This window comes from Ylistrum balloti, unplaced genomic scaffold (assembly GCF_031769215.1).
Source record: "Ylistrum balloti isolate Yb309-2 unplaced genomic scaffold, AGI_CSIRO_Ybal_v1 Utg371286, whole genome shotgun sequence".
Taxonomy (NCBI): domain Eukaryota; kingdom Metazoa; phylum Mollusca; class Bivalvia; order Pectinida; family Pectinidae; genus Ylistrum; species Ylistrum balloti.
The window spans coordinates 149,171-176,312 of NW_026782690.1; the positions used below are offsets into that span (position 1 = coordinate 149,171).

The 27,142-nt window shown below is 34.8% G+C and overlaps 1 protein-coding gene across 1 annotated transcript in view; it reads right to left on the minus strand.

The window, feature by feature from the left end:
- Window positions 1-3,785: 3,785 nt before the first annotated feature.
- The window catches only part of LOC132561820 (amiloride-sensitive sodium channel subunit beta-2-like), a 34,099-nt gene continuing 10,742 nt past the window's right edge, over window positions 3,786-27,142 (minus strand). Inside the window, exons 4-13 of the mRNA XM_060226520.1 lie at window positions 25,775-25,852; window positions 25,219-25,310; window positions 23,524-23,687; window positions 22,920-23,027; window positions 19,003-19,138; window positions 11,297-11,372; window positions 9,021-9,078; window positions 8,294-8,379; window positions 7,974-8,049; window positions 3,786-3,920 (exon numbers count right to left, since the gene is read on the minus strand). Of these exons, the coding sequence (XP_060082503.1) occupies window positions 3,786-3,920; window positions 7,974-8,049; window positions 8,294-8,379; window positions 9,021-9,078; window positions 11,297-11,372; window positions 19,003-19,138; window positions 22,920-23,027; window positions 23,524-23,687; window positions 25,219-25,310; window positions 25,775-25,852 (1,009 nt within the window). The remainder of the gene's footprint in view (window positions 3,921-7,973; window positions 8,050-8,293; window positions 8,380-9,020; window positions 9,079-11,296; window positions 11,373-19,002; window positions 19,139-22,919; window positions 23,028-23,523; window positions 23,688-25,218; window positions 25,311-25,774; window positions 25,853-27,142) is intronic.

Here is a 27,142-nt window from a genome sequence, read left to right on the forward strand (position 1 = left end):
TAGCCACTTAGCGTTAATGTAATCGCATATTTATATATATATATATATATTTATATTCAAATATTAAAGTTGAATTCTCAGTATCCGGTGAAATATACTAGAATAACTTAAAACAACAAGTCGAATTAAGCATTAAGCACATATGACGTCACATAATGACTCTTGTTATTACGTCACAGACATTGTATCTAGACAATTTATTAAGCATCATGAAGATTCAGGAATGAAAGCGCTAATGCTTAATTCGAAATGTTGTTTTAAGTTATTCTAATATATATATACTCAACAAAAAAGAAAGGATAACATGTTTCCTTGGCGAACACATGTAAATGAGTGAAAACAAAATGACGTTTGTGCAATATTTGAAAATGGTAATGTTTTACATTACAAAATCCAAGGGGGTTACCAAAATCATACAAGTGTGAAAGTCTGTATTAGCGAAAGAGCTGCACGAGGTTTTGTGCGACTAACTTGTATCTTCGCTTGAATTTCATAAACATTCGAACTGACAACTGCTCCTTAGATCCTTAGGACTTAGAAATCACCGAATCTTGCTATCTATCAACCTTACGACAATGGAACAATGTTCTGTTTTCAGATGAGTCCAGGTTTTGTCTGCAACACGGTGACGAAAGGCGCAGAGTGTGGGGGCGACGAGGGAAGCGTTTTGCGAACTGCTGCGTCGCAGAACGGGACCGCTTTGGCGGCGGAAGTGTAATGGTTTGGGATGGTATTTGTGGGGGGCCTCGTACCAGGCTTGTGTTAAATGGCAATTTAACCGGCATTCGATATCGGGACGAAATTTTAAGACCAGTGGTTCTGCCATTCTTAAGACGCCATGGCGTTGGCGCCATTTTTCAACAGGATAACGCACCAGCGCACACCAGTCGCGTCAGCAGAACTTTCTTGCAGCAGCATAACGTACAGGTGTTAGATTGGCCATCTAAATCACCTGATTTGTCACCGATTGAGCACGTCTGGGACGTTCTTTGACGACGCGTGAGAGAACGTCAAAATCAGCCGTCAAACTTGCAGGAGCTGGCCGAAGCCTTGATCGCTAAATGGAACAACATCTCTCCTCGAATTATCTGCCGGTTTACGAGTTCCATGCGACGACGCTGCAATGCTGTTTACTTCGCCATACCCGTTACTAATGGTGCTACCTTTGAAATTGACCCCAACGTCCTTTACATTCGTTTTAAATCAACTGAACGCAAAGTTTTATAATGAACCATGACTGCAGTTTTATCAGAATTGATCAATTACTTTATTCGTACATGATTGGTAAGGATTTATGAAGGGGTTAATTAATTAATCACAGAATAAAGTAGTGTTACCTTTCATTTTTTGTTTAGTATATATGTATCTATATAACAACATTTCGAATTAAGCATAAGCACCTTGCTCTACAACTAGAATATCGATTATAAATTTGTGGTTTAATCAAGAAATATCATTTAGAAAGCTTAGTTACATTAAATGCAGTCGATAATCATAAAAAAGAAAATACCAACATGTCAACATAATCATAATCTAAACAATTTCTTGTTATTTAGAGACAAGAAATCGTCAATATATCTCAAAGTGGAATTACACGAATAGGCAAGGGCTGTGGGAGCTGTTTTGATATTGATACAACATTTTACGGTGCATTATATATATATATTTACAGCGTATTGTATTTGTTGTTTAATGATTAATTATCATTAAAGTGCACCTAATCGACAGAAATCTACGGGATAGGAACCTGCAAAAATATAGTACCAGCATCAGTGAGAGGAATAGTAGCTGAACAACAACCAAATTACTGTCACCTTCTTACAAGTTTATCTCTAAGGTATATGATGGTTGGTGCTATTTAATTACGTATCAACGCCAAGAAAACTATGCAGTTTACTTTATATATGGGTCCTGTCCCCAAGAGGTCCAAGCTCAATTTTGTTGAAGTAGTTTAAACTAATTTAATGTGGTGCATTAAGTGGTCACATCTCTCCTAACTGGTAAAATCACGTATTCAGGATCTTATAACTTCCCGAGAGAAAATTATATAGTTTCTTTCATGACGGTAACGCCTACAGTGTGTAAATTATGTGATTTGATTCAAAGTTTATACTGCGGCGTACAGTATCGAATTTCTGTGATGCTTACTTTGCAAATGATTTTGAAAATACTTAGTAAGTATAACCTTCAAAAACATTTCTTAATGGAAGCGAAATGATCCGCACTTAAGTAAGATAATTAACACGGTGTTAGTACAACTACTATACTTTTGTTCCCACTTATATCGAAATATAACTCATTGCATCGACTAAGCTTGATTAATGCAAAAAAAAAAAAAAAACAAAACAAAACAAAAAAATACCAAACACGACATATTTTGATATATGTAAACAATACACAACTAAGGCTCTCATCATGTGCTTCAAATTCATTACAAAAAATTCCAAGGGGATCTAAGCACATACCGTTTCAAGATAATATAGTTTTCATAGTTTGCTCTTCCTTCGCCTGTCATTGGAGTGATTTCTATGATGGTTTTAGAGATATGACGATATTTCAAACAACAGATATAATATCAAAGGGGAAAAAGCAAAGAAAAGAGGAAACCTTTTATAAAGCGGGACCTTGTACGTGCAGGAAGGACAAAGATATCATGCATGCTTCCCCAATTACAGAATAACAGGAAACGAATGTGGTTAAAAAAAGGAATTTGTTCCTTTAATAGAAAAGGAATAATGACCCGATGGAAAATGAGGCCCTTGTCTTATTGCAGGTTTAGGACAGTTATAGAATGTAAAATCTACACATTCCAAAGAGGTCTTTCATTACGCACACATGAAATCTATTCTGTCATTTGATTATTTTGGGATTTCAAATGGTAGGATCCACATTAGGATGACATTAGCGTATGAATGGACCTCTGATTTACCATTTACTTGAAGTGTCATAACAAGGACACAGTATCATGACACCGAATAAATGCACCATACCTCCGATCAATGCTTTAATAGCACTGGTGTTTTGTTACTAATAGCTGACCGCATGATAGCAAAGGTCCTACGATCGTTGAAATAACGATTTAAATTTGCTAATCGAAGGCATCTTTAGCTATGTTTTCGGTTGTCCTCCGTTTTAACATGAGTCAAGCGGATAACCACATGTCATCAAAATCATATAAATAAGATGGTTAAATCGAGCACAAGATACGCCCAAAGTAAATATTTACAATTCAGTCAGAAACAATAGTACACGTGTTCCAGAAGGGTTAGCGTTGTTTTCGAGGGACATTACAGTCACTATTTAAACATTGGTAATCCGAGTAAACTCATATCATCTCCAAGAGACATTGTTATTTACAGCGTCGTTATATCAAAAATCAAAACTTTAAAGTCCTTACGAGCATAATATTACTGTTTTGTTAAATTCTCCGATCAATGTAGCCGCGTATGCCATACATAACAACCCTGTTGAATTTCCCGATTAGTGTTCATGTGAACAATTGATTGGAAGATAATGTAACCGAACTCGATTTCATTCACAAGAGACAATCTTTAACCAACAATTTGCATAAGGATCATCAATGAGTTTAGATAACACTATCATTGGAACACATTTCGTCATATATGATAGTAAGTTTAAAATTTCGATGCCATCATTTATACAATAAAAACCAATTTTCGATCACACTAATTGATTCATGTATTCTGTTTCTATTATTTAAAACACATATTACATTAACACTAATGATCAATGCATGCACATTTGATCATTTTCGAGATTTTTCTTTAATCGTTTCGCCTTTTTTTCACAAAGAAGTAGGCCAGTTCTACAAACAGTTCTAAGATTTCGCCAATAGTCAATGCAGAAGCCCCCAGGAAAAGGCCAAGTGATCCTCCAACATCGGACAACAGGTTCATCAGCTGCAGTATAGAAAGAGTATCACATATTCATAATATGAGTAAAGGTCGTACTGTCAAGGAGATATTGAATAATTATTCAGGGATTGGCTTTATTTCAGGTCGTTGAACAAGCGTTGTAATTTAATATAAATCTACCAAATCTACTAAGACTATTATTCCATCACAATATATCATGTCATACATGCCATCAAGACTTATTTTAATCCTAACTGCATCTATGATAAAAAGAAAGTTTACGCTACGATTTACTATTACACAATACTTTCTAAATAATTAGATTTATCTGTTGTCACATCACTGCTGTTTAATGAAATTGTTATAATAACACTATTGTCATGAGTAGTAACGTTTTCATGATGTCAGATCTCTGTCGCTGTAGTGTGAAATATACTGTCCGTGTCGAAATGAATCTGTCTTATGACGAGATTAATTTGCGATCTTTCTCTTATCTTTTTTTAGAAATACAAGATATGTGAGAAAAAGGATCTTATATTCATGTACATGAAATATTGAATCTACTAAACTTAAACAATTCATGGCGAGTGACATATAAAATCCCTAAATAGAACAAATATTAACAGATTTCATTCCAGCAAGTTTCGTCATATCACAAGCCACTTTCGTTGTCAGTAACAGATTGAACACTTAAGAACTTGAGAATTCTGGAATGTTGGGTCTTAATATTCTATTCTCTCATCAGTTAATGGTCGGGTATTTATTTGCGTTTTTAATAATTTCAATCTGTTTTCAACGACCTTTCCTTAAAGGATAAACCCATCTGCATAAATTAAAGTGCATTTAAACATACATACTATTAACAAATAGTATTTGTGTTTTACTTCACTGGAAATCAATCATATCAAAGATAACAAATACACATAAAGCCAATAATATTCTTAAATAAATACATTGCACTGAATACGAACACAATGAATAAAGTTATTGTAATGTGGTGAAATACACAGATGCACATAGACAACGTTGTTGTAAACCGTGGACGTGTGCGAATGTTGACAAGATGGGGTTTACATTCTGTGGAAAACTCGTAAAAAGGCACTGTTGATACCATTAATTCAAAGCTTTGCCAGGCAGCTTGGAATGGGAATATTCCCGGCGAGATGCACCAGAAATAAAAATATCACTGCCTTAAAGTCAACAATGACAACAACTAAGACTTTGCCCCCACAAGTGTTGTACATATAGACTAAATGTATCATTTAGTGGCGCTTGGAACTATAGTGGTAATTGCTATCCAAACGGAGCGCAATCCAAACATTGATTGAAACCTGGTCCTAAACGGAGCGACAAATACAGACAACAGGCAGTCATTAGCAAGCACGATACTGTTACAAAATGTTACCATGTTCAAATATAGCTCGCCGACCGTACTGTAAATTGTCGCGGAAAATAATTAAATCAATTCAAGGCAAGTGTGAATCCCGCTGGCAAGATGTGCGCTTTCTAACAACGTCTTGATTAAAGGAAACGAATAGCAATTTTCTAAGTGTCGCGTCCACTTGTTTGAAAAAAGAAAGGAATGCATGTCGACGATGAATTCAAACAAAGTTATCAATTCTAATTTATTTGATTTCGTGAAAAATCACGTTAACGCAAGATATCTTTTTTATATCGTGATACTTTGCAATTTAGCATACGATGAGTCAAATACGTTCTTCTATCGGGTCCGAGGCGTCCTTTTGGTCTAGAATGTCTGGCAGTGAAAACTACATTGATTGTTCCTCGTTCATTTTTCATCTCGTGAAATTGACGTTTGAAGTGTTGAGAATAGATCATATGCGAATATGATTTGTTAAGTATGCATCGATACAAATGCGTCAGGCATGAAAAATTTATTCCATAAGTTAATAGTTAAAAGCCATGGGTGGAGCTATTATAGCTCACCTGACCTGATGGACCACGTCGTCCGTCGTTCATCTGTCCCTCCTTCAACTTTTTTTCAAATTGCGACTCGTAATGAACGACGGAGTGGATTGTGACCAAATCTTGATAGAAGCATTATTGTAGGAAGGGATGCAAAATTGATATCAACAGTTGACTTAAAACCCCACTCCTCTTTTACGAAGGACTGGCTTTGGCCCAATTTGGTCTGAAGCATTCTGGGGATGAAGTGGAATCATTTCGGAATAAACAGTGTGTCTCGGTCAAATAGGGCGGGAGGGATGGTGCCCACAGTTTGAAATAGAGCAAATGCTGTAAATTTCAGCACCTCTTGAAAAATTGGAAAGGGCAGGACCTATTATAGGGGTAATAAAGCAAATTCAATAAAAGCATTCTTCTGTAGCCATGGTAAGATTCTGACCAAATTTGGTCTGAAGCATGAAATGTTCGGCTGACCAGCCTAATAGGGAAATGCATATGGTGAAAGTTGTGTGCTTGAATATATTTTTTTCAGACACTAATGATGACCGATACAGGCACTTTTGGCCTCTTTGTCTAGAGAACTCTAAAATACGATATTTTTACCCAATTTACAACGTCTGTGGTATAAAAAATGTCCGTTGATTTCAGCACCGTAACATCTGCACCGCAACAAAATACTCACATATTATTCCGATAGATAGTCGATGATGTTGCTAAAGCGAGCCGAAATGGAGACCATAACATAGTGTCTGGAACTTTGCCATCGTATGGAATTGAACTATACAATGACAATTGTATTGGCTAGTAATGATCAACTAATGAGAAACGTAGAAAATGAAATGTCCATGTGTGAATGGCATCCACACAGTAAATGATTGGTTGTACCGAAAGCAGTGTGAACAATTTCACACTACTGGGTCCTGAGTAATGCTAAATCAAACGACACTAGATAAAAGACGTTGACAAGAAATAAGATATCAAATTTGAACACGTAAGAAATATTTGCAACGAAACTAATTTGCTGTCAAATACATTATAGTCTACTTTATATGTAAAATAAATATAAATGATTCGAAAACTATTTCTTCTTAATGGTAGGTTATTCACGGTGCATGTTATTTCCAGAATTAGCAAAATAATATACAATCGATCCAGATTTTATGTGTCAGAATTTTCATCCAAATATTGCTATTGTCTATATTTACATACACAATGACATAATGGTATTTTAGAAAATTGTAGTCATATTTTCCTGGTACGTTTTCATGAATCGACTGATATCCCTCTTTTGGTTTTATTTTACCATCCTTTCATCGAATTTGTGTTTAAATCGATGTTCGTGTAAGTATTTAGCTTATTGTAGCTTAATTTGATATATTGCAACTTACAGCACGCTCACTTCCCAAGCTCTATCTCAGTAAAGTAGATTCTTCAATCATGATTTGATCTATTTGTCTAACTGTGCTTTAACAAATAATCGGGTACGCCTTAACTAGTAAAAACAACTCATCGATATCCCACTTGTCGTTTTATACACACTGCAAAATTAGTGTTTCTTATTTGGCACATTTCTGGTGTATGTAAATCGATAATGAATCTCTTACTTAAGAACAAAACCCGAACCGTCGAATGTTTACGACTAGGACAGTGTTATATTCATATTGAAACAAACAATATGTGTAAAGCATACTATGTTTCATTGGATTTTGATAATCTTGCACTTCACTAATCGAATAATTGATTGCGCTGTTAACAATGTATGAAAAAATCGACTTCAAGACTGGATGTATATGTGAAATATGAAGCACTTTACAAAAGGTTTGCATAACTCGTACTAAACGTTGTAATTATAAGTTTCGACTTAGTTTCATCTTATTGTTGTTAAGGTGTGGTTAGGAAAAGCATACATGTTCGTACATATAACTAGGCCGGTTGATAAAAGTATGAGCATACAATTTACCAGACACATAATGTAAGTTAACCATAATACTGTTAATAGCGTCATATAAACGCGTTTTGAGGACAATGGATGTAAAAGTGCCGCAGTTATATGCATATACCTGTTCAGATGTCAATTTCATTTTATTATTCTGACATATAAATCTGTAAATGTAAATCATCTTCTAATTTTCTCTATTTGTCTGCGTGGAGACATATTTAATGGAATGTTACCTCATATTCTGGTTCTTCTTTCAAATACTGGAAGTTAAGGTCTTCGTAGTAAATATTTATCTTCAGGAAGTTCGTCCTATAACGAAATTGAGAACAATGACATTTCCAGCTTAACATATTTACATTCCTGTTTAAACGATGTTTACAATATAAAATTTCATATATTACGATACTTTTTATGCATATTCTAATCTGCATTTTCATAACAAATCCTTCACATTCCTATCAAAATAACCTAATAAATGCAATTATATGTACACATCAGTATAACCCGGACATCAATTCACAACATTGATCACTAGTAAGACATAAAATCTTGCCTCAATTTTGCCTTTGTGAGACCAAAGATAGGACATCTCTTCTGAGTTGTATTATATTTACTGCATGCAAGCTCCACCAAGTCGTCCTGTACATGTAACGAGACAATATAGTCTTCATTTTATTAGGCAAATAAAAAATAAAAAAGATAAATACCTAATCAGAGAGATAATGAACAAATAATATACAACTACAAACATCATATAGGGAATCTTCCTTAAATGTTTATATACACTATTTTGGTCAATATGACGAAGGTTTAAAGCTATAAGACAAATAAAATCTAGAAAGACACTTAATTTCTATTTGCCATTCTCTCTGTTTGTTCTTTTTTTTAATAATTAGCCTTCTTGTGGCATCCAAATCTGTTCCTTTCTTTAATTACTTACATTGAAGATGCCGTCGATGAAGCAGCTCACCTGGTCTTATTCTGTTTGAATATTTCTTTTGCTCATATTTTACCTTCTTTTTTAATGTTAATTTGAATGAAGATTATGTAAACATGTCAGTATTTTTTTTATTTCTCTCTATATATTGATATGACAATATTTACATTGGGCGGAAGAAACTCTGTGCAGATAGTTCCCCTCTGATTGAGCACTTTGGTGAAAGTTTGTTGTCAAATAAACATTTGCCAAAATAACTGGAGTGATATTCATAGGACATTACTATTGACAATACTCAAAGGAATAGCAGAAACACACAATCTTTACATGAAGTTGAACTCACCAAGTAATCATCGGTTGGCCAGAGACGTCCAGAGAAGAATCGGGAATACACCGTCTCGCTATGAATAAATACAACTGCGTTAGATGCAGAATTCATTTAAATATATCAAATAGATGATAGTGTTATTGATGTGGAATTGTTCTATTTCTTTGAACAATATGAGGCTAGGCGTGTTTGAAAAGCATTGGATTTGCTGTTTGCTCTTTAGTTGTATACCCTGTTCTCATTTGAGAAAGTGACCTTACTTTCTTATATTGACCAAGATCTAAATGGAGGGTGTCGTCAATAAAGCGGGGGATGTTGAATTTTCCTGAACACATGCTCTTGATATCCGTTTGGATGTTCCTTTTGGTGATATATTGCCATTATTTTATTGACTTTTATAAAAGGATTATGCTGGTTTTCATATGTTGCTAAAATCCTGTGGTTTTAGATGTTATTTCAATTAAGCGTTTCACTTCCTATCGAAAGCTATGATCTTTTGTGGAAATGTGTCAAATGAAACAACAACGAGAACAGATACTATCCAGTTGGATAGGGCAGAAATCAATACCTCCTGGAAGATTGTAATACAAATGTTAAACAACATCAACCGTGTTCTAACCCTACTATCTGCTCCTCGCACCAGACATTGTGCGTGATTGCATGTATTCGTTAGGTTTGTTGTCACCATGGAGACCGTGCTTGGACATCACGAGGATAAAATCCTGGCTAATAACAAATAAATATCTTAAGAATGAAACATGTTATATCGCTTGAAAAAAAGTGTGAATTGTCTAAACGAGAGATAAAGTGTTTTCCTCTTTTTGTGTTCGTTGACATTGACGAGACAAAAAATAATCTGTTGTCCCGATGACAACATTTTGTGTTAAAGTTCAAAGCCCATTCCTTAAACAATCTTACCCTCTGTTAACAGGGCTTCTCAGTATCGAAGTGAAGCTAACAATGCAAATACCAAATTTAGGGAACCGAATCACCAGAACACGAACAGACGGTGATATAAATTAATAACGTCAGTAAATCAGTGACTTCATCTAACATTTCAATTTTTGCAGGAAAATAGGAAATGAATGAGAAAAATTTCCGCAGGGTAGGTGTCGATTACATGCTACAGTGACAGACAATTATTTTCACTAATCTCATTTCGTTGAACGAATTCCCATAGGTAAACTGCGTATTGCTGAAGAGAAGAAAACCAATTGATCTTATCTTGGATTCAATCAAGCATTTTCAAGTTATGTAATGAATAACAAATAGATAGGAAATGTCTCTATGGACTTGTATATTTATGCAATTGAAAGTGTTTATAAATCTGATTCGTGTACCTATTCACGTCCCCAAATTTGAAAACGTATTTTGATTTATAGATGAGATACAGGTGTACAGGTACAGATGTATTCATTTAATACGCAAGTTAACATGTATTTTGCAAGGAAGATTTTTTTCTTTTTGAACCATACCAAAGCTTTATTCATATGAAGACTGACATCTATGAAAAATGGACTCAATCTTTGTAACTTGGAAGTAATTGACACGGTGACACAGGTCTGACCGCCGGAGTATGAAGTGATAATGTTAAAAGACAAAAGGGAATACATCTGCTGGTCATAACAGTAATTGAGATTAATCAAATTCCGTTTGGTTTGTAAGCAAAACCCTGTGCTCTTTCAGTGGTTATGATTTATGATTTGAAAGTGCAAGTCCTCACATTTGAACAAGACACCGCTGTGCCTCCTTACTGTCAAATGACATGTGATTGTAATTCGCAACGGTACAAAACTACGAAATATATTAGAAAAGCTCCATATGAAATCATTATACCTTCACGGAATGATTGAGTAGCACACCAACATTCCTAACCCTTATTTGATTCTGTAATGTTCTGACATTTTCAAACCTTTGCGAATGAGGTGCCCTACGCAGATAAATTACCTGTAGTGTACGATGTAGATGTCACGACCCAACGCAAATTGAAATTTCCCATTTCCTAGAGATGATTACGTACGTCCTAACGATTCATTAACAACTCTGTGTAATTATAAATGTATTCAACAATTTGAACAATTATGATTTCATTTACAAATTTAACGCCCCTTAACATAATTACAATATCCATCCTTTAACTAATTCATAATTAACGGGGTGATATAATTCAATAGTACTTGCTATAATTCGAACATCAATAGTTTTTTGTTCTGTGTTGTCCTTATTAGAATGACTTTCAAAATGAAGACCTCAAGACTACAGAGTGCTTAATGACACATTCAAATACTGACTTGCACGTGTTAGGACATTTACATCCCCTGTTCCCAGTCAGAAAATCCTTGGTCACAGCAGTGGAGCAACGGAAATCTGAAGAAAAGAAGAGGTCAGCATTTTATATCAAATAATGAAAACAACATACGAGATGTATGTGTTTTAGGTTGTTTGCACATACGCTTAAGTATATTAAAAAGGGTAGTTTGGTGTGTGTGTTTTTTTTTTTTTTTTTTCTTATTGTGTAAATGTGTGATTATTTGGTGATTGTTTATCATTAAAAGACATGTGCTGCAGAAGGTGTTTGTTGAAAGATATGAGTGGATAACAAGCTGACTCAGAGGTGTTTACAGATAATGTTATATAAGCTACAAATGTACCTAACAAAGACCCCACTATGGTAATTCTACGTATAAATGTAGCGAGCACCTGAATAGTATACAGCGTATTCTAAATCTGACGGTTGATCATAAGGACGCTTGACTAGTTTCCTGTTGCTTTTATGGATGAATAAAATGCTCTTTGTATAAATCGTCAAAGTTGCTTTTGAGTTAGAGGAGGTAGTCTGTTTATATATGCAGTTTTTTAATGAAGCAATCGTTGGAGGTGTGAATTGATAGATATATTCTCAACATAGGTACCAATATATTGAAAGGCCAAATGTCATTCCCTTGCCAGTAAGTCTTCATAACGAAGATCTGAGCAACATCGTTGTGACAGTAATAGAGAGGACTGCTCTCATTTGAAACCGAGATATGAGTTATGCTTTGTTTCCGGTTTGCCAATTATTTCAGAATGCAAATGCAAAAATAGGAACAGCTTGAAAACGATCTACTTAGTAATTCTCAAAGCACTTTTATTTTCAAACCAAACTACAAACAAATGCATTAGGTCCATTCATATAACTAGTAATACAGATAGTTTTGTTTCGGATTGCTGCCAACAGAAAATATTCCCTTCGTTATTTTTCGATGAAATATGATGGTTATTCATGTGTTACGCTTTTGTCGTGATTCGTTAACACATTCGTTTAAAGCTGATAGCATGAAGTAACGGGATAACCAAATAAACTGAAATGAAGTTGGACCGCTAAAAAGAGGAAAGGAACGTTTTGCGTGGCGATAGGGCGATGATTAGCAAGGTGAGATAACGATATCAAACAAGTCGGGAAACGGCGACTTCGATTATAGATTTTTCATGTTATATGTTTAAAGCTACTTCGTTCTGTCGCGACGAAAAGATGTTTAGATTCACAAGTAAGGAAATAATCAAAACTGGATCTACCAGCCACCAAATGTTCGAAATGGCTTACTTTCAACTTCATCAAAACTCGTTAAAGAAATGATTGCATGATATGTACCGTTCATATACTTCATATAGATTTTCATGTTTTCTTTCTGAAGTTGCTTCAGCATAATACAATTTCAATAATTAACAAAAACCCTTTTTTGTGTAAACGTTTCAATTTACTCATGCATACACATTGGCGGCTTATTTCTTGAGAATTCCGAAAGTACATGAAATAGGAAACCTATTTATTTGGGGATAAAGAAAGAAAAAAATGTTTATCATGATGTTATCTTCGTAGTAAATGACTGAATGATTCAATTACTACCTTTCAATATAATAGAATCAAATACTAATGAATAAGTGCAAAGTAATGAATCAGACTGCACCATACAATTTCTTCTTTCTCCTTTTAAGACTTACCAGTGATTCTAAGGTTATCACATTTAAAATCTAGGTGACGATAGAGGAAAATCCAAAACGATTGTTTACATGGTGCAAATAAAAGCTGATGATATGAAACGGGCACACCCTAGAAAGAAACGAGACATATATACTGTTTTTTTTTATAATCCCATACATGTTAAAGCTAAGTATTATTGCAAAGTGATCAAAATCTGAAACTGATATTGATTGGTTGATATTTCCTACTGTATTTTCGTCTATCTTTTGATCTTGTTTCACAGACGATAGTCAATGTATTGTTAACGTGTAGCTATGTTATAATATGATATGTAAAATTGCTCTTCTGCTCCAAGATATTTGTAGTCAAAATATTTAATCATAAGTCAACATATATTCTGCCAGCCCTTCCTAGTTTGAATTATCAATTAAATACGTAAAAAAATAGTTTGGTATCAATGACTCAAAGAATAACTCGTCATAATCAAGTAACAGCGAGATACAGTGTGCATCAGAGCTATATTTGTTGTACGTTCATACAATGTATAAGGGAGGTGTCTCTTATCTCGTTCATCTCTTTGTAAGTTTTTTACCAAGTGCTGGTTGAGCGAGATTTATTCTTGCACTGAAGTGCTGCTCCCAGTTCTTAGATAACTTAAAGATAAAGGCAACATTTATGTAAAAGTAACTCGGTCTTTGCAGTGCGCGAGGGCTTCTCTCTTTTGAAGTTCGATGTTTTCCGAAACGCGGTTTAGAATGTACTCATATATTTAATATTCCTCTGAAATTGCTATCGATTAACTTTTAAGTCCTTCCAGGGCAAACAAAAATAAAGCGTATAGTACACATTTACCTTTTTATGGTTTGATTATGCTGTGTTAAATTTGTATTAAAGTTCATATTCACATATGTAGTCTCTTGTACAGTCCTCGGGGTTGCAAGTGGGAGACAGTGCAGGTAGATCTTTAGTCCTAAAAGTTCTACTTAAGCTGCAGATCACGTCTTAATTTATTAAAAGGATGAAAAAACGGTCTAATGTTGTTTAATTTATAACTTTACAATTAGCGATCGTTTTTCGTACTCAGGATATTGAATTGGGGCTGGCGAAATGGAATATGTATGATGATGACACGACTACAGCTAAAGGAAAGTTAGATATATTTACGGCTCAACAGCATTTTTGAGCTCTCGATGTAAGTTGAACCAACGGTTGTATCTAAAATCAAAATCAAGATTTTATCACAAGATATTGATTGTCTTGAACCTTTCGCTGGGTAGGAATATGCGCTATGGGAGTGAATGCTAAAAGATAAGACAAAGAGTGCAAAAATATTTGATCAAGATAATCGAGCAGTCGTATAACAGTTTAAAGTCCATCGGTATTGCTAGTAAATTCCGGTACATGTTCTTAATCATAAAAGGTTATTTAAAACTGTAAATGCAATTTAAAATGCTGTCAAAGTGAGGTATAGATTATTGGGAACGAGGGAATGATTTGAAAATGCTTCTAGTGTGTTCTATTAAGTCAACACTTGCTGATGGTCATCGTATTTAAGGAAAGACATCTTAATTCCTGCTTTGCTGAGAAACAAGTACCGGTATCTTTGGGTATAAAATGCCTACAACCTATTCTTAAACATTGATTTTCATGTTTGGTTTTATGTTACAACATTAACATGTATCGTATTAAATCCAAATCCGAATCGGGCTAGATAATATCTGTAATAAGTTTCTATAAAAACTCGGTCATTTAACATTATACACTGGGCATATTGTTGTGAATTGTGGTCCATGGAGTATACAATATACGTCATTTTTTCTTTCCAATTTACGAAACTGAACACCGCTAGTAGGAATGCTTAACAGATCATTTACATTAAATACAATGTAGTAGTGCACACATTGTTGCGCTGTATATATCACTAATAATGATTATCATATGATTATGATAAATAAACAACAAGAAAATACCAACATGTCAACATAAACATAATCCAAATTCAAATCCCATAAAACAATGGCAAAACATGAACAAAAGAAAGATTTATTTGAAGACTCCTTAAAACGTAGAAAGGGAATAAGATCGGGTGTTCGGAAGAGACAACTGCCATGTTAACCTGGGTTCAGGCAAGTAATGTCATGTTCTCAAATAAGAACAAGGTATACAACAACGGCAGACAAACGCAATGTAGGGTTGTTTGTTTCTGTTACACTGCTTTGTTAATAACTGGACTGTATATATGGTAATACTTGAGGAAGAACCATTTTCGTATCTTTTCTGCTCATTGAGATAGTGTGAAATTCAATTGCCACAACCTTTCCTACACTATATACCAGTATATAAATACAATTTGTAACAGGACATGTTTACCTGTTTATTGAAAACAAATCCTTGTTTATAGACGACATCATGCAGTAATCATTAAAACACAAATAAAAATTTACATTACCTAGTGGAACACTTTTCGGCTACATAATGATATCATATCATTAATGACATCATATTAGACTTAATAGTCGTCAGAATGTGCAACCAATATAATTATTTATGCTTATATTTCAGAGAAACCATATCGCTGTCATGTGATCAGGAATGTTGTTTTCATGAGTGAATGCAATTTCGTGTGAAAACGAATTGCTATACAATTTGATGGCGTCACCAAATTTACATTAATTTTTTACAAATTCAAAGTTTGTAGAATGTTAGCTTGCATATAATACAACTAAACAAGAACAATTCCCTGTGTAGCATATGTACGTCACACCAAATGTGGTGCTACTTGTGCCCTGTATTATATAATTCCCTATGTCTGTCCTCGTGTAATGATTTTCTGGTGACATATACAGTATCAAGTACTTTGTGTAATCTTTCCTGGGCACCCTGTACTGTGTTGACACATGCATTGTATATTTACCCTATCCTGAATTCTTCAGTAACCTTTACTATGCCTCAATACCTTGTACTGTACATTCCCTACTATGCACACTGAATCTACACCATGTACCTCTGTATATGTTTACACCATTTACTATATACATCCTGTACTATTTGTCCCAGTATTATGTTCTAAGCATCAGCACTGACTCTGTTGTTCACATATGCACCCAGTATTTTGTATCCTAGTACTCTGAACTGTGTATCAGTATCCTGTACTCTATGCACCTCGCACTATGTGATCTAGTACCATGAACTGTGTATTCTGTACTATGCATGCACCTGGTCCCACTTTCATGAATCTTTCGTAACCTAAGGAATATTCCTTAGCTTAAAATTGACAGTTGGAAAGCATAAGGAGCCTTGTACTCTGTGCTCCAGTTACCTGTACTGTGTATCAACACAATTTGATGCGTCCCGACACTTCGTATTATGTAATCAAGTACCCTGCCTTGTATATCACCACTCTGTTATGCGTCCAAGCACTATATACATTTTACCATGTGTTCCATTGTTGTGTACTAAATACTGGTCTTCTATACTACGTTTGAATACCCTGTATCATGTGCCCCAGTGACCTGACCCGACATCCTTGACAACTTTGCACTAAACGGAAGAAAAATGTCACTTTTAGGAATCGTATACCGTTTTTAGAATTATACGTTCTTGGCTTTTTGAATGACTTCATATATTATCTGTAGGGATTTACTGCTTGAGGGATGATGGCGAAATGAGAAGAGGAGCTCGGATCTTCTCTTTTTATAGGCAGTCACTTGCAATCAGAAGACAGCATTGCAATATTTCAAAAAAGTAGTTACATGGGTTTTCAAGCGAACCATTGTTTCTAAATAAACCCTGTACTATTGAATGAAGCAACAAAGTTCCACTTCTGTGACGTAATATAAGGTTCCTATACACACACGAAATAAACATGTATATGTCATGCTTCAGTTTCTATACAGATTTATGTTCGTTTGCCGACTTCTATACTCCAACCGTGTCATTTAAGGAACTACACAAGTCATGAAGAGATCATATTACTACTTTTTACATGTAACCTCCGTCTTCGTTGTTGTAGGCATTGAACGCATTCACTTTTATCGCGAACTACGATATATGTTTCTGGTGAAAACATGTTATATGCAAATCAAGATAGTATTTTCTTCTCTTTTCCAAAAGTGACGAATATTGTTACTGCATTTTTTCTTACATGTACTGAACAGCGGACCCGGTTTGTCACATGGATTTTCTAGCATGATGTGGGTTCTTTATACGATAACGACTACTCATGATCCATCAAAGCTCGTATAAACGTGCTAAACAAAAGTCTTTAACTGAAATTGACCATTTATGTGGTACGAATATTTATTAACCTGAAAGGTATGTGTAGTAATCAAAGGTTAAAAAAAAAATTGAATGGTTGCAAAATATTTTCAGATTTGCTTGCCTAATGAGACTGATGTCCCTCGTTTCTTCAAAGAAAAAACTATCTTTGCAACTGCCTTTTCATCAGTGTTTCTCCAAGGAACATCATGCGCTTTACCATGGATGACTTTCAACGCAAGACCATAATGAACTTAGCCATAGCAACTGCGAATGTACACTATCAAAGGATTGACAAATCACTTTACATATCTCACTTTCAGTAACGGATAATCTATTTCAGTTTTATCGAGCGTTCACCTACATATGACACTAAAGTATTTAGAGAACACGTCATAAATATTATGTCGGGTATAAGCTTCCTTGAACCGCTAGGGAAAGCAGCGCATATAAATTGAGGTAGTAACTTTATATTGATCGGACGTAACCAGGTATCAGCAAGTGTTTCCTAAGTTAAATTTATATATCTATATATAGATAGAAGTACTGTTATATGTTTGTGAATATCACACTGTTTTAGCACAAACTGAAACTGTTATATCAGTTGGTAGGTCTCTTCGAAGGTTACAAATGCCATGTCAAATTAACTTAGATCACTAAAATTACAAGACAATATTAAAACATATCTGTAGCATGATTGGGACAAAGAGATGCTCTTAATTCTTAATCCACAAGAGTACATCGTCAACACTTGATAAAAATGAAACTTTTTTCCCACAAGTTGCTTTCGCAACAGACAATCGCTACAAAGTGACGTACATTGCATACCAAATGCGTTGCGTACGTGTAGGTGAAACAAAGTATTTTGCGTCAACCCTTTTAGCGTCTTTGACATTGGCCGTACTGATGCTAAACCATATATTCTTGGTTCTGGTGACTTTCATGCACTTGATTCGATATGTGGAAGTGCTATACTAAGTACATGACCATCTGCTAAAAAATACACAACACCACAAAAAACAATGTCCTTGACCGACATAGATTTGTTGCTGGGCTGCTAAATTGGAAATCACATTCACATTAGCAGTTATTGATTTAACCTCGCGCACAAAGACCGTTCTTAAGCGGCCATATGTTAGAACGGTGAGCAATATCAACTAAACATTACGCAAAAGTATTTGACGTCTTCATCTCTACGTGTAATACAACAAGGGCAAACATGGGACTAGAGAGATTGTTATTAAACAGTCGTTAATTAGAGTCGTGAACAGCATTTGTTGTAAGGAATACTTTTATTTCCCTTAATGCGAGTAGTCATCAAAATATATTAAAAACCGACTGGTCTTATTCTTGGGGGAAAATCAGACAGAAGAAAACGTCTTGAATATATCGAATGCAGTGTAAGAGTATCATATCATTCACGTTAATTTCAATTTATGTCCCTACTACACAAAATATAATAATGTAGTTTATTGATAAAACTACAAAATCAAAACTGAAGATCACATGTATCAAACACGCAATATCTAGAAAAAAAAGATAAATGTGTAAATACGGTTTCTCCATCAACACAAGGCAATTAATGACGAGAAATTGATATCGCAAACAAAACGTATTCATATGAAAAAAAATGTAATTGATCGACGAGGTTACCAAGTTATAGAGCGTTAAAATGCAAGATTATTAACGAGATCCAATGTGAATATACATAAATTGAATCCTCGAAGCAAAGGAAATTACGGCACGAAGAAATGATTAATGTAGTGATAATAAACAAACCATCGACAGACTTAGCACAGTATGGTGACCGTCCAGCTCCATTAAGATATCCAGTGTGTAGCTCATTGTGGATATTACCATCGAGGCAACCACAGACCGCCGCTATTTCAGTCTCTTTGCAGTCTAACAGGCATGCCTAAAACAACAGTTATTAATATATACATAATGCATATGAAGTCCAATACATCATTGGGACCATTTTGGCCAAGCTATTGATATAGGAATCCAATTATTGGACGGAAACTAACCGTTTATACAAACTAATTTTCCTTTACCCAAGCATGTATCAGACCAAAATTTGACAATATCATGCAATTCCTGAAAAACAAGAGAGATTTTAAAGAAATCCATAGATTTTCCTCACTGGGAGGGGTGCCCCAGGCCACGGGCGGTCCAGATCCACCATTTATACCAAACTTTTTCCCTGTTTCCCAAGAATGTTTGAGACCAATTTTGTTGAAAAAAGTCTTTCATGACGAGTAGCGATTTCATGAAAAACTCATAAACGACGGACGGGCGGACGAGGGATGCCGTGGTATCCTTAGAGATCATTTGGCCCCTCGGACGACATTTGTTATCGCACATCTATCACATTCTATCACACAGATGTGCAATTCTGTTTCGTGAAAATTTAAGAATGAAATATGAACAAGAGTGGATAGCGTTTACTCTTTTTCTAAATATATAAGAGCTCTTCCCTATTCAAATTATATGTTTATAGGTCATACACATGTAGATCTATCAAATATAGACTGAAAATGTGTTTTGTTCACAAAGTAGCAAGACGTAGTGTACAAACGGAAAATGAATGATTTAATAACTTGAAACGCAAGAAGAAATGTCATTTCATTTACATTCCTTCTGTATGGTTTATATATTACTTTGCAACAAAACAAACCACTAATAGGCAGGTGATTTTTATTTTTGTGATTGTTACACTGCAGACCTAAACCGCATGCAGGTAACGTTTGCTGACTATATGAGGTGTGAACCGGTACATTAAGAGACTGATTAACGCCGGGTCCGATTGTATTTTGATAACTGTCACTGCTGAAATTACTTTTCCGTTAAATTTTCAATTCGCAATAATAAACCATTTTTACTAAACCGCACAAAATATGCGTTCCTATCACACAGTTGTGCGCTAGGTTTTGGTGCTCAATGACGTGGATATGATAACGTATGTTTCAATGATGCGACTTAAGTTATTATGAATAATAATAATGACAATTATCTAAAGTTCCTGCTTTAATAATGTATATTATGATAAAAACAATTTGTATTTAAATGTTACACCAGGATCTCAAACATGTACATCACCCGCTTACTCAAGGTAGTGATTCGATGCCCGCACCATTGTCTTTCAAATAAAATGTAACTTAGAGAAGGAAACAATGTTATGTCGTGAACGCGAAATGTATGAGCACTGTAAGTAGATAGCATAGAAGTTCTTATAATACAACCAGTAACAGATTAGAGTGTGGCGTTTTGATGACTATACGGTAACCTTCATCTTATAACACAACTAGTAGAAGGTTAGAGTGTGACGTTTTGATGACAATACGGTCACCTTCATTAGACTATTATTATCATTGTTTCATTCTTAACGGCCCGTCAACGCATAAAAGGTCATTAGGACTATTAACTGGTGAACCACACCAAAGAGGAAATAACATCAAACAAACTAAACGGTAAAAGACAAATGATAAAAATCTTAAATGGTTATACTATCACAAACGATTAAAATGGTAAGTCATATTCTAAAATATAGACCAACATCGTTCACATAACCTAGAATTTTATCAATCTCAACAGTTTCACAACGGGTCTTTAGACTTGTAATGTTACGATAAAAGAAGCTCAATGCAGTCAAATAAAAAATGTGTAACGTTGAATGGCTCATCACATCCTATGCATCGAGGATTACCTTTCAACATATATAAATGTGTAAGTTATATATGGCCCATCCGAAGACGGACAAGGACAACTTCGTCTCGGTGGTTGTCTCTGTAACATGGAGACCATTCACCGATGGTTGGTTTCAGACGAATGACAAGTGCCGAGCGTATTAGTACTGACGTACATAGTGCAAGAGATGGTAGGGAACTTTTTCGGTTGTTATATAATCCTATAACCTCAATCGTCCTTATTAAGTGCTATTTTCAACCTTAGTGTACACAAGATTGTATTAATGCTGATTTCTTACCATCTCGTGCGCGATGTACGTCAGTGTTAGTTCGCTCCACACAGGTCATTTGTCTGATAAAGATGACCTTGTAGATCTTCTACTGATTATGTTATAACAACTTCTATTCTCTAGACATTACAAACCTGTAGAAAATGTTCCAAAATACTGTAAGGATATCTTATGTTGATTTTGAATAATTCTCCTGACTACCAAGAATCAAGTAATACAGAAAATGTTGAGCATAAAACGACTAACACAAATCAAGAGCAACTACAGTTTGCTTTTCAGTATTGGTGTAGATTGAGAAAGTCGGGCTTTGTAAGACATGATTCGGAACTAGCAAATGAATTAGTCTCATGTTCTGAAAGCCGTCTGTTACATTTCATAATGCTAACGTAACTATTTCAATTAACTGTGATATCATGAACAGTGATCATTGGGGACTATATGAAAGGAATAAGATGGATTTGTGGAGTATTTTAGAGACATTTTATATCTTGTTCCAGAAAATGAGAAAACCATGTGTTGGTCGATGTAAAGACACGTTTATTATAGGTCTTGACAAATTGTCTCATCGAAGCGTATTTCTAAAGTAGACTAATCACATCATGCTTGTGTTCACTCATGAACTTCGTTATTAATAGCATGTGTTCAGTGATTAAGTATCTGTTGAGGCATATGCAAGCAAATAGAGTTGGTTAAATGTTGTAGTGAGGGATGATGTAATAGTTTTACACTGATGATGTTGAATATTTATCTAGCAAGTTAGTTCTGCTTATTGCCAGGTTACCTCGGTTTCCAGAATAAAGATATAAATGGATTCAACTGTAGGCATCGAATGATCTGACGGACGTATGGAACATATATTTGACTGGAAGTTTTGCACAATTCTATATAAAATAAATTCCAACGAAATATCAGACTTTTGCGTTTTGATATACTTTGCTAACAATAGTTATACTTTTTTGCCAAAATATGGAAGGCTAAATATTATGTTAAGCGGAAGTTTTTCCTTTGAACTACATTTTAAGGGGAGGAGCAGTAACATCGTGATTCAATTTTTGGCTTCAACAATTTGAAAAATGTTTCCGTTGTTTGGAAACTTATCCTGAATATAACTCTGGCAGTGTTGGGCAGAATTCGACAGAATTTTGCATCATTACAAATCGCAAATGTAACATACGTGAATGTGGACTTGGTGAATCAATTGTTCTTGAATTTTAGGACCCGAATATTAATATTTCTGCCATTGATTTCGGTGAAAATTAAAAATCGTTATACACATCGACTCTTTTTATAATTTCCAAACATTTTTGCTATAACTTCTTAAATTTAATTCACAATAATGTCAAAGAAAAGAATTTTTCATTAGCTTTGGAGATTTGCAGTTGCCAAATCAAGTTGAAAATTAGCATTTTGAGAATATTCCTTTCTTATCCTCCCACTATTTTTCTTTTGCATTGTAATGTTTCAAAAACAGGATGTGCTGAATTAAAAAAAAATAAAAAGATCTACAGTTAAAAATACCTATTTCTATAACACACGTTATGACGACTGTAGTTTCTGTCATGTAACCTTTTCAAAAATCATCCCCAAAATAAAGTGGGTTTTTTCGACATTTTTGTCGTCTTAATTTCATAATCTTTAAAAAGTAAAATAGACATTTAACACAAAAACAGCAAACCTTTCATAATGATATAGCCTTATGTTTATGTTGTAGTAAACGTACCTGGCTACTATACCGGATATTTGTAGAGTGGTTTCCATCCTGTTGTTTTCCAAAGAACTCTGTCGGTAGACAGGTTCCATATGGTTGCCCTAATCGGCTTATTTTGGTCTGTAAATGTAATGGTAAACATCCTTTTCAATAAATATTCAATAGGTTTAGAACACAATAGACTTTTACAGCTTGTCCGTAGGGAAGCCGCAATACTGCTGCCACTCGGCAATCAACGAAAGTGGAATTTGCAAACAAATAAGCACATCGCAAACGAATTCTGTACTAAATGACTTTGGCAGCTACTATACCGTCAAACCTCAATACAATACAAAGATCGAAAAATGTTGTTTTCAAGCTTTTTTTAACTAAAAAGGCATTATAACAAAATTGAATATATATCATGTTTTCTTTACGTCTATGGCAAGAGAGAGAGGGAGAGAGAGGGGGGGGGGGTAACCTTTAAACCTCTAACCAACATCCACCACAATATTTCGATGGATGCATGTTGAAGAATGCTATTGTATTATTGTTGTTTCCATTTCAAAAATCCATTTCTTATTTAAAAAGATACCTTGGTTTATATAAGAAAATCGAAATTATTTATTTTCCCTACCATTCGAACGCCCAGTGACGTTTCGTATCCCGGAGACAAAGTTATCCCCTCTTCCGCCGGAAGTGGAAAATTCCCATGTTGATGGATGACAAGACGCGCTCCATAGCCGTAAGTTAGATGAGGAATGGCTTCATGGGTCTCTAAATTAAGTGTCATCTGAAAACCTTTTTTTCAAAATTCATAAATAATGAAAATAAGTGCAGGCACTCGTGTACTTGTCAGCGTAAAATCGACACTACCAATTTGATACCCAACTCGGAATGGCAAATGTGATAGACAGTTTTCAAGTTAATGTGTTTAGAATATTAAGAGCCATTACTTATCAACACTCATCTCAAATGTTTGATTTATGAAAAACAGATGGATTCGTATGACATAAGTTACCGTCTTATTGAAAAACGTCATAAACATATCTATATTCGATAATGAAATAATTCAAAAGTATCAAGTTTCATCTGAGTAAAATCGTAAGTGATTATAGAATATGGTTTCGTTACGATTCAAAATCGGTAATAAAAGTAGAACTACATCTAATTCGTGGAGTCTATAACATGAGATAAATAACTGCAAGAGTAATAGATAGAACTAGTCAACTTACCTGAATATAAACATAGACTCGCAGAAGGAGTGTAATGAAGAAAGTATATTGATGTATAGCAGATGTGCTTGCTAATATTGATCGATCCTTGGCGTATAAGTCTTAGCATATTCTTTTTATGGACCATCAGTACACAAACCAATAAATGGTGGAGAAAAGGATATAAAGTAGCAAACATAAAAAAATTATTGCAACCATGTGTATACTCCAAATAGACAACGTATATAGATATGTGTAGTCCTCATACATACTCCTACAAGAACAAATTGTTAACTAAAATAAGACTTTTTACGGTTGCTCTATGTGGAACAGATGAACACCTTTACAGTAATGTGGACCTTTTTAAGATATTAACGGTTCATTTCTCTTCTTTAATTATCATTATTATCTCACTTGGGTCAAAGTTTTTTGGAAAACGTGTCTTTGATCCACGATCACGGTCACAGCTATCAAAATTTGTTACGACATTCAAACTATTAAGTCGGCTGCAGGTCTTCAAAGCCATGGTTATGAGAGTAAGACATGCTATTTTATAACAATAATTTCCCATAACGCAAAGGTTTTCAAGGACGAATGATCTTGACACGTTTTCAATGTAACAGGGGTCAAATTTGTCGTTTAGAAAAACAAATGTCAGTAGTAGATAAAGAACTTTCAATCTCGAGTGTTATAAACTCGGTAGCTTTCAAGGCAAATCGTATTATACCAGTTGAGTATATATACTATGAATGCGATAAAAGCAATGAAACACCAGAAGGGCACAGGTCCATTGGACTTTGTTTTTAAGTGAATAACATATGTTTTTGCTTATTCCTGTATCTTTCTGTTCTGAGTCTACGGCCGGAAAGACACTTTGTCCACAACAAGAACCATTCTAACATGTATTTCCCGTGCAACGGATGTATATTAGTGTGTATAGCAGATGCATTCTCATAATGAAGTACACATGTTCGCTTGCAACGCTGATGTGCAAATTTATACGACTGATGTCCGCGTAAAACTACCGCTTGTACTAATATGTTTTTGCTATATCTAATTTAATGTCAAGTGTTTGCATATCTTTGTACGATGATGTATGGAGTACGTGTCATTCTCACCATATTCCGGTCCGCTCCTGGTGGCGACATAGGACGATGATTCGAAAGTGTAACAGTTGCCATACTCTTTTGACACGTGCATACGTTTAGGCCTGCACACAAAGAAAAGTCTCAATATTATTCTTACACTTTTTTGTTACAAGGCAAGAGCCTATTTGTGTAAAGATTGCAATAGAAATCCTAACATAGAAACTAGCTTTAACGCCGACCACACTGTTGCGACGAGCGCTATTGCAAAACAATGATAGCTGTAATCAGTAAGGAGTAATTAAAACATGTCACTTTCGGCAGCGAGTTATCAAATAGATTTAGCATTACTAGCGTGATGGCATCATAACAAGGTGGACAGAATAGGGAGTAGAGTTCATCCATTTGAAATTATTTAACAAAATTAGATGCATCTCTTTCACCTAAAGTGAATATGTTTCTAACCAAATGGTTGCTCGCATTTTCATTTCCTACTTTAATTACAACAAACAAGGCGTAAATGAAAAACTGAGAACAGAGACAATCGCAAGATAGTGAATCACCCTTTTGAAAATCTGTTTTATCTCACCGTTTGCAGGCGCGTCCAGCGAAAGTACAATGCAGTAGCATCTTCTCTATTTCATGACCCATGTAAATTCGTTCACTCCTGTGAAAACAATGACATTTTACAGTTGATTTGACTCGCCGATGACTTTTATAAAGTTCGCTTTACGAGATTCATGGTATACATTGATGAGTATTAGAAATATCGATGCCATAAATGTGTCAAAATATTTATAGATAGACCAGGAATAAACTTAATATACAAACGAGGATCTGGGACACTTCTGACGAAAGTAGAAGCAATAAAAACAAAATTGAACAGTGTCTCACATTGATATACCCCTCTACCTGATCAGTTTTATTTAACAACATATGATTAAGGTATTCATGATATGTCTTGTACGTAAGCTGCATGTTTTTCTTATTCCAGAATCGCTCAAGGGCGACCTTTGACCTTCAGCATTGATCTGTAACCGCCACATTTTCATCAAGTATACAATTTGGTGCAATGCATTGGTATGAATGTAAACTAAATTTGTTTAGGGGTTTTTGTAATATTCGGCACTCAAACTAGATATCTTAATAGCAGTCAAGGTTGTCGTTTGACATTTATCCTTGGCTATAGCAAAAATGATCAGCTGTAGATTGTGATTTTATATAAGGAATATGAACAGAAAATGCGATACCTAGTATACAAGTGACCGGGTGATCGTGTGATCTTGAGTGCAGGTGATTGAGAGCATTATCGTGTAAATACGTCTAATGCACAGATGAAATATACTGAGGATGAAAAGGGAAAATAGTCTTGCTTTCATTCAACAACAGTTTTGTTGAACATGGTTGTTTGCATTCCCATGGAAACAAATTTAACCCATCTTTTCCCACAAAAAAACGATACCAGCATGGTTACATAATCATAATCCAAACGCAAATTAGATAAAATATTTGTATAAAGGCAATATTTGTAACTAATAACTGATAACCAATGTCACGTCCTCAAATGAGAACAAAGTATACAACCATTGACCAACCGGCAAACAAGCAAGCCTCAATTACGTCCAGATTCATGTCGCACAAAGACATAGAATATTCTTCAAAGCGATTTAGATCACAACCGTAAACTTTTGCCTCAATTTCCATCAACCTACATCTTTTGAAAGCCCTTGTAACTAATTTGTCAGTCAGTTTACGAATTCTAGCACTACAATCATGATAATGGGAACAGCAATGGGAACAGCCCTAAATATCGAGTCACCTACAATATGTTAACACCATTGGTTGAGGATGCAAGAATGTTGCTATCCAGAAATGGAAAATTCACATCAGGGAAATACGAAATTTCATGTTAGCCGGAAAGTATGGAGTTTTTCTTTTCTTAAAAGATGACACATCA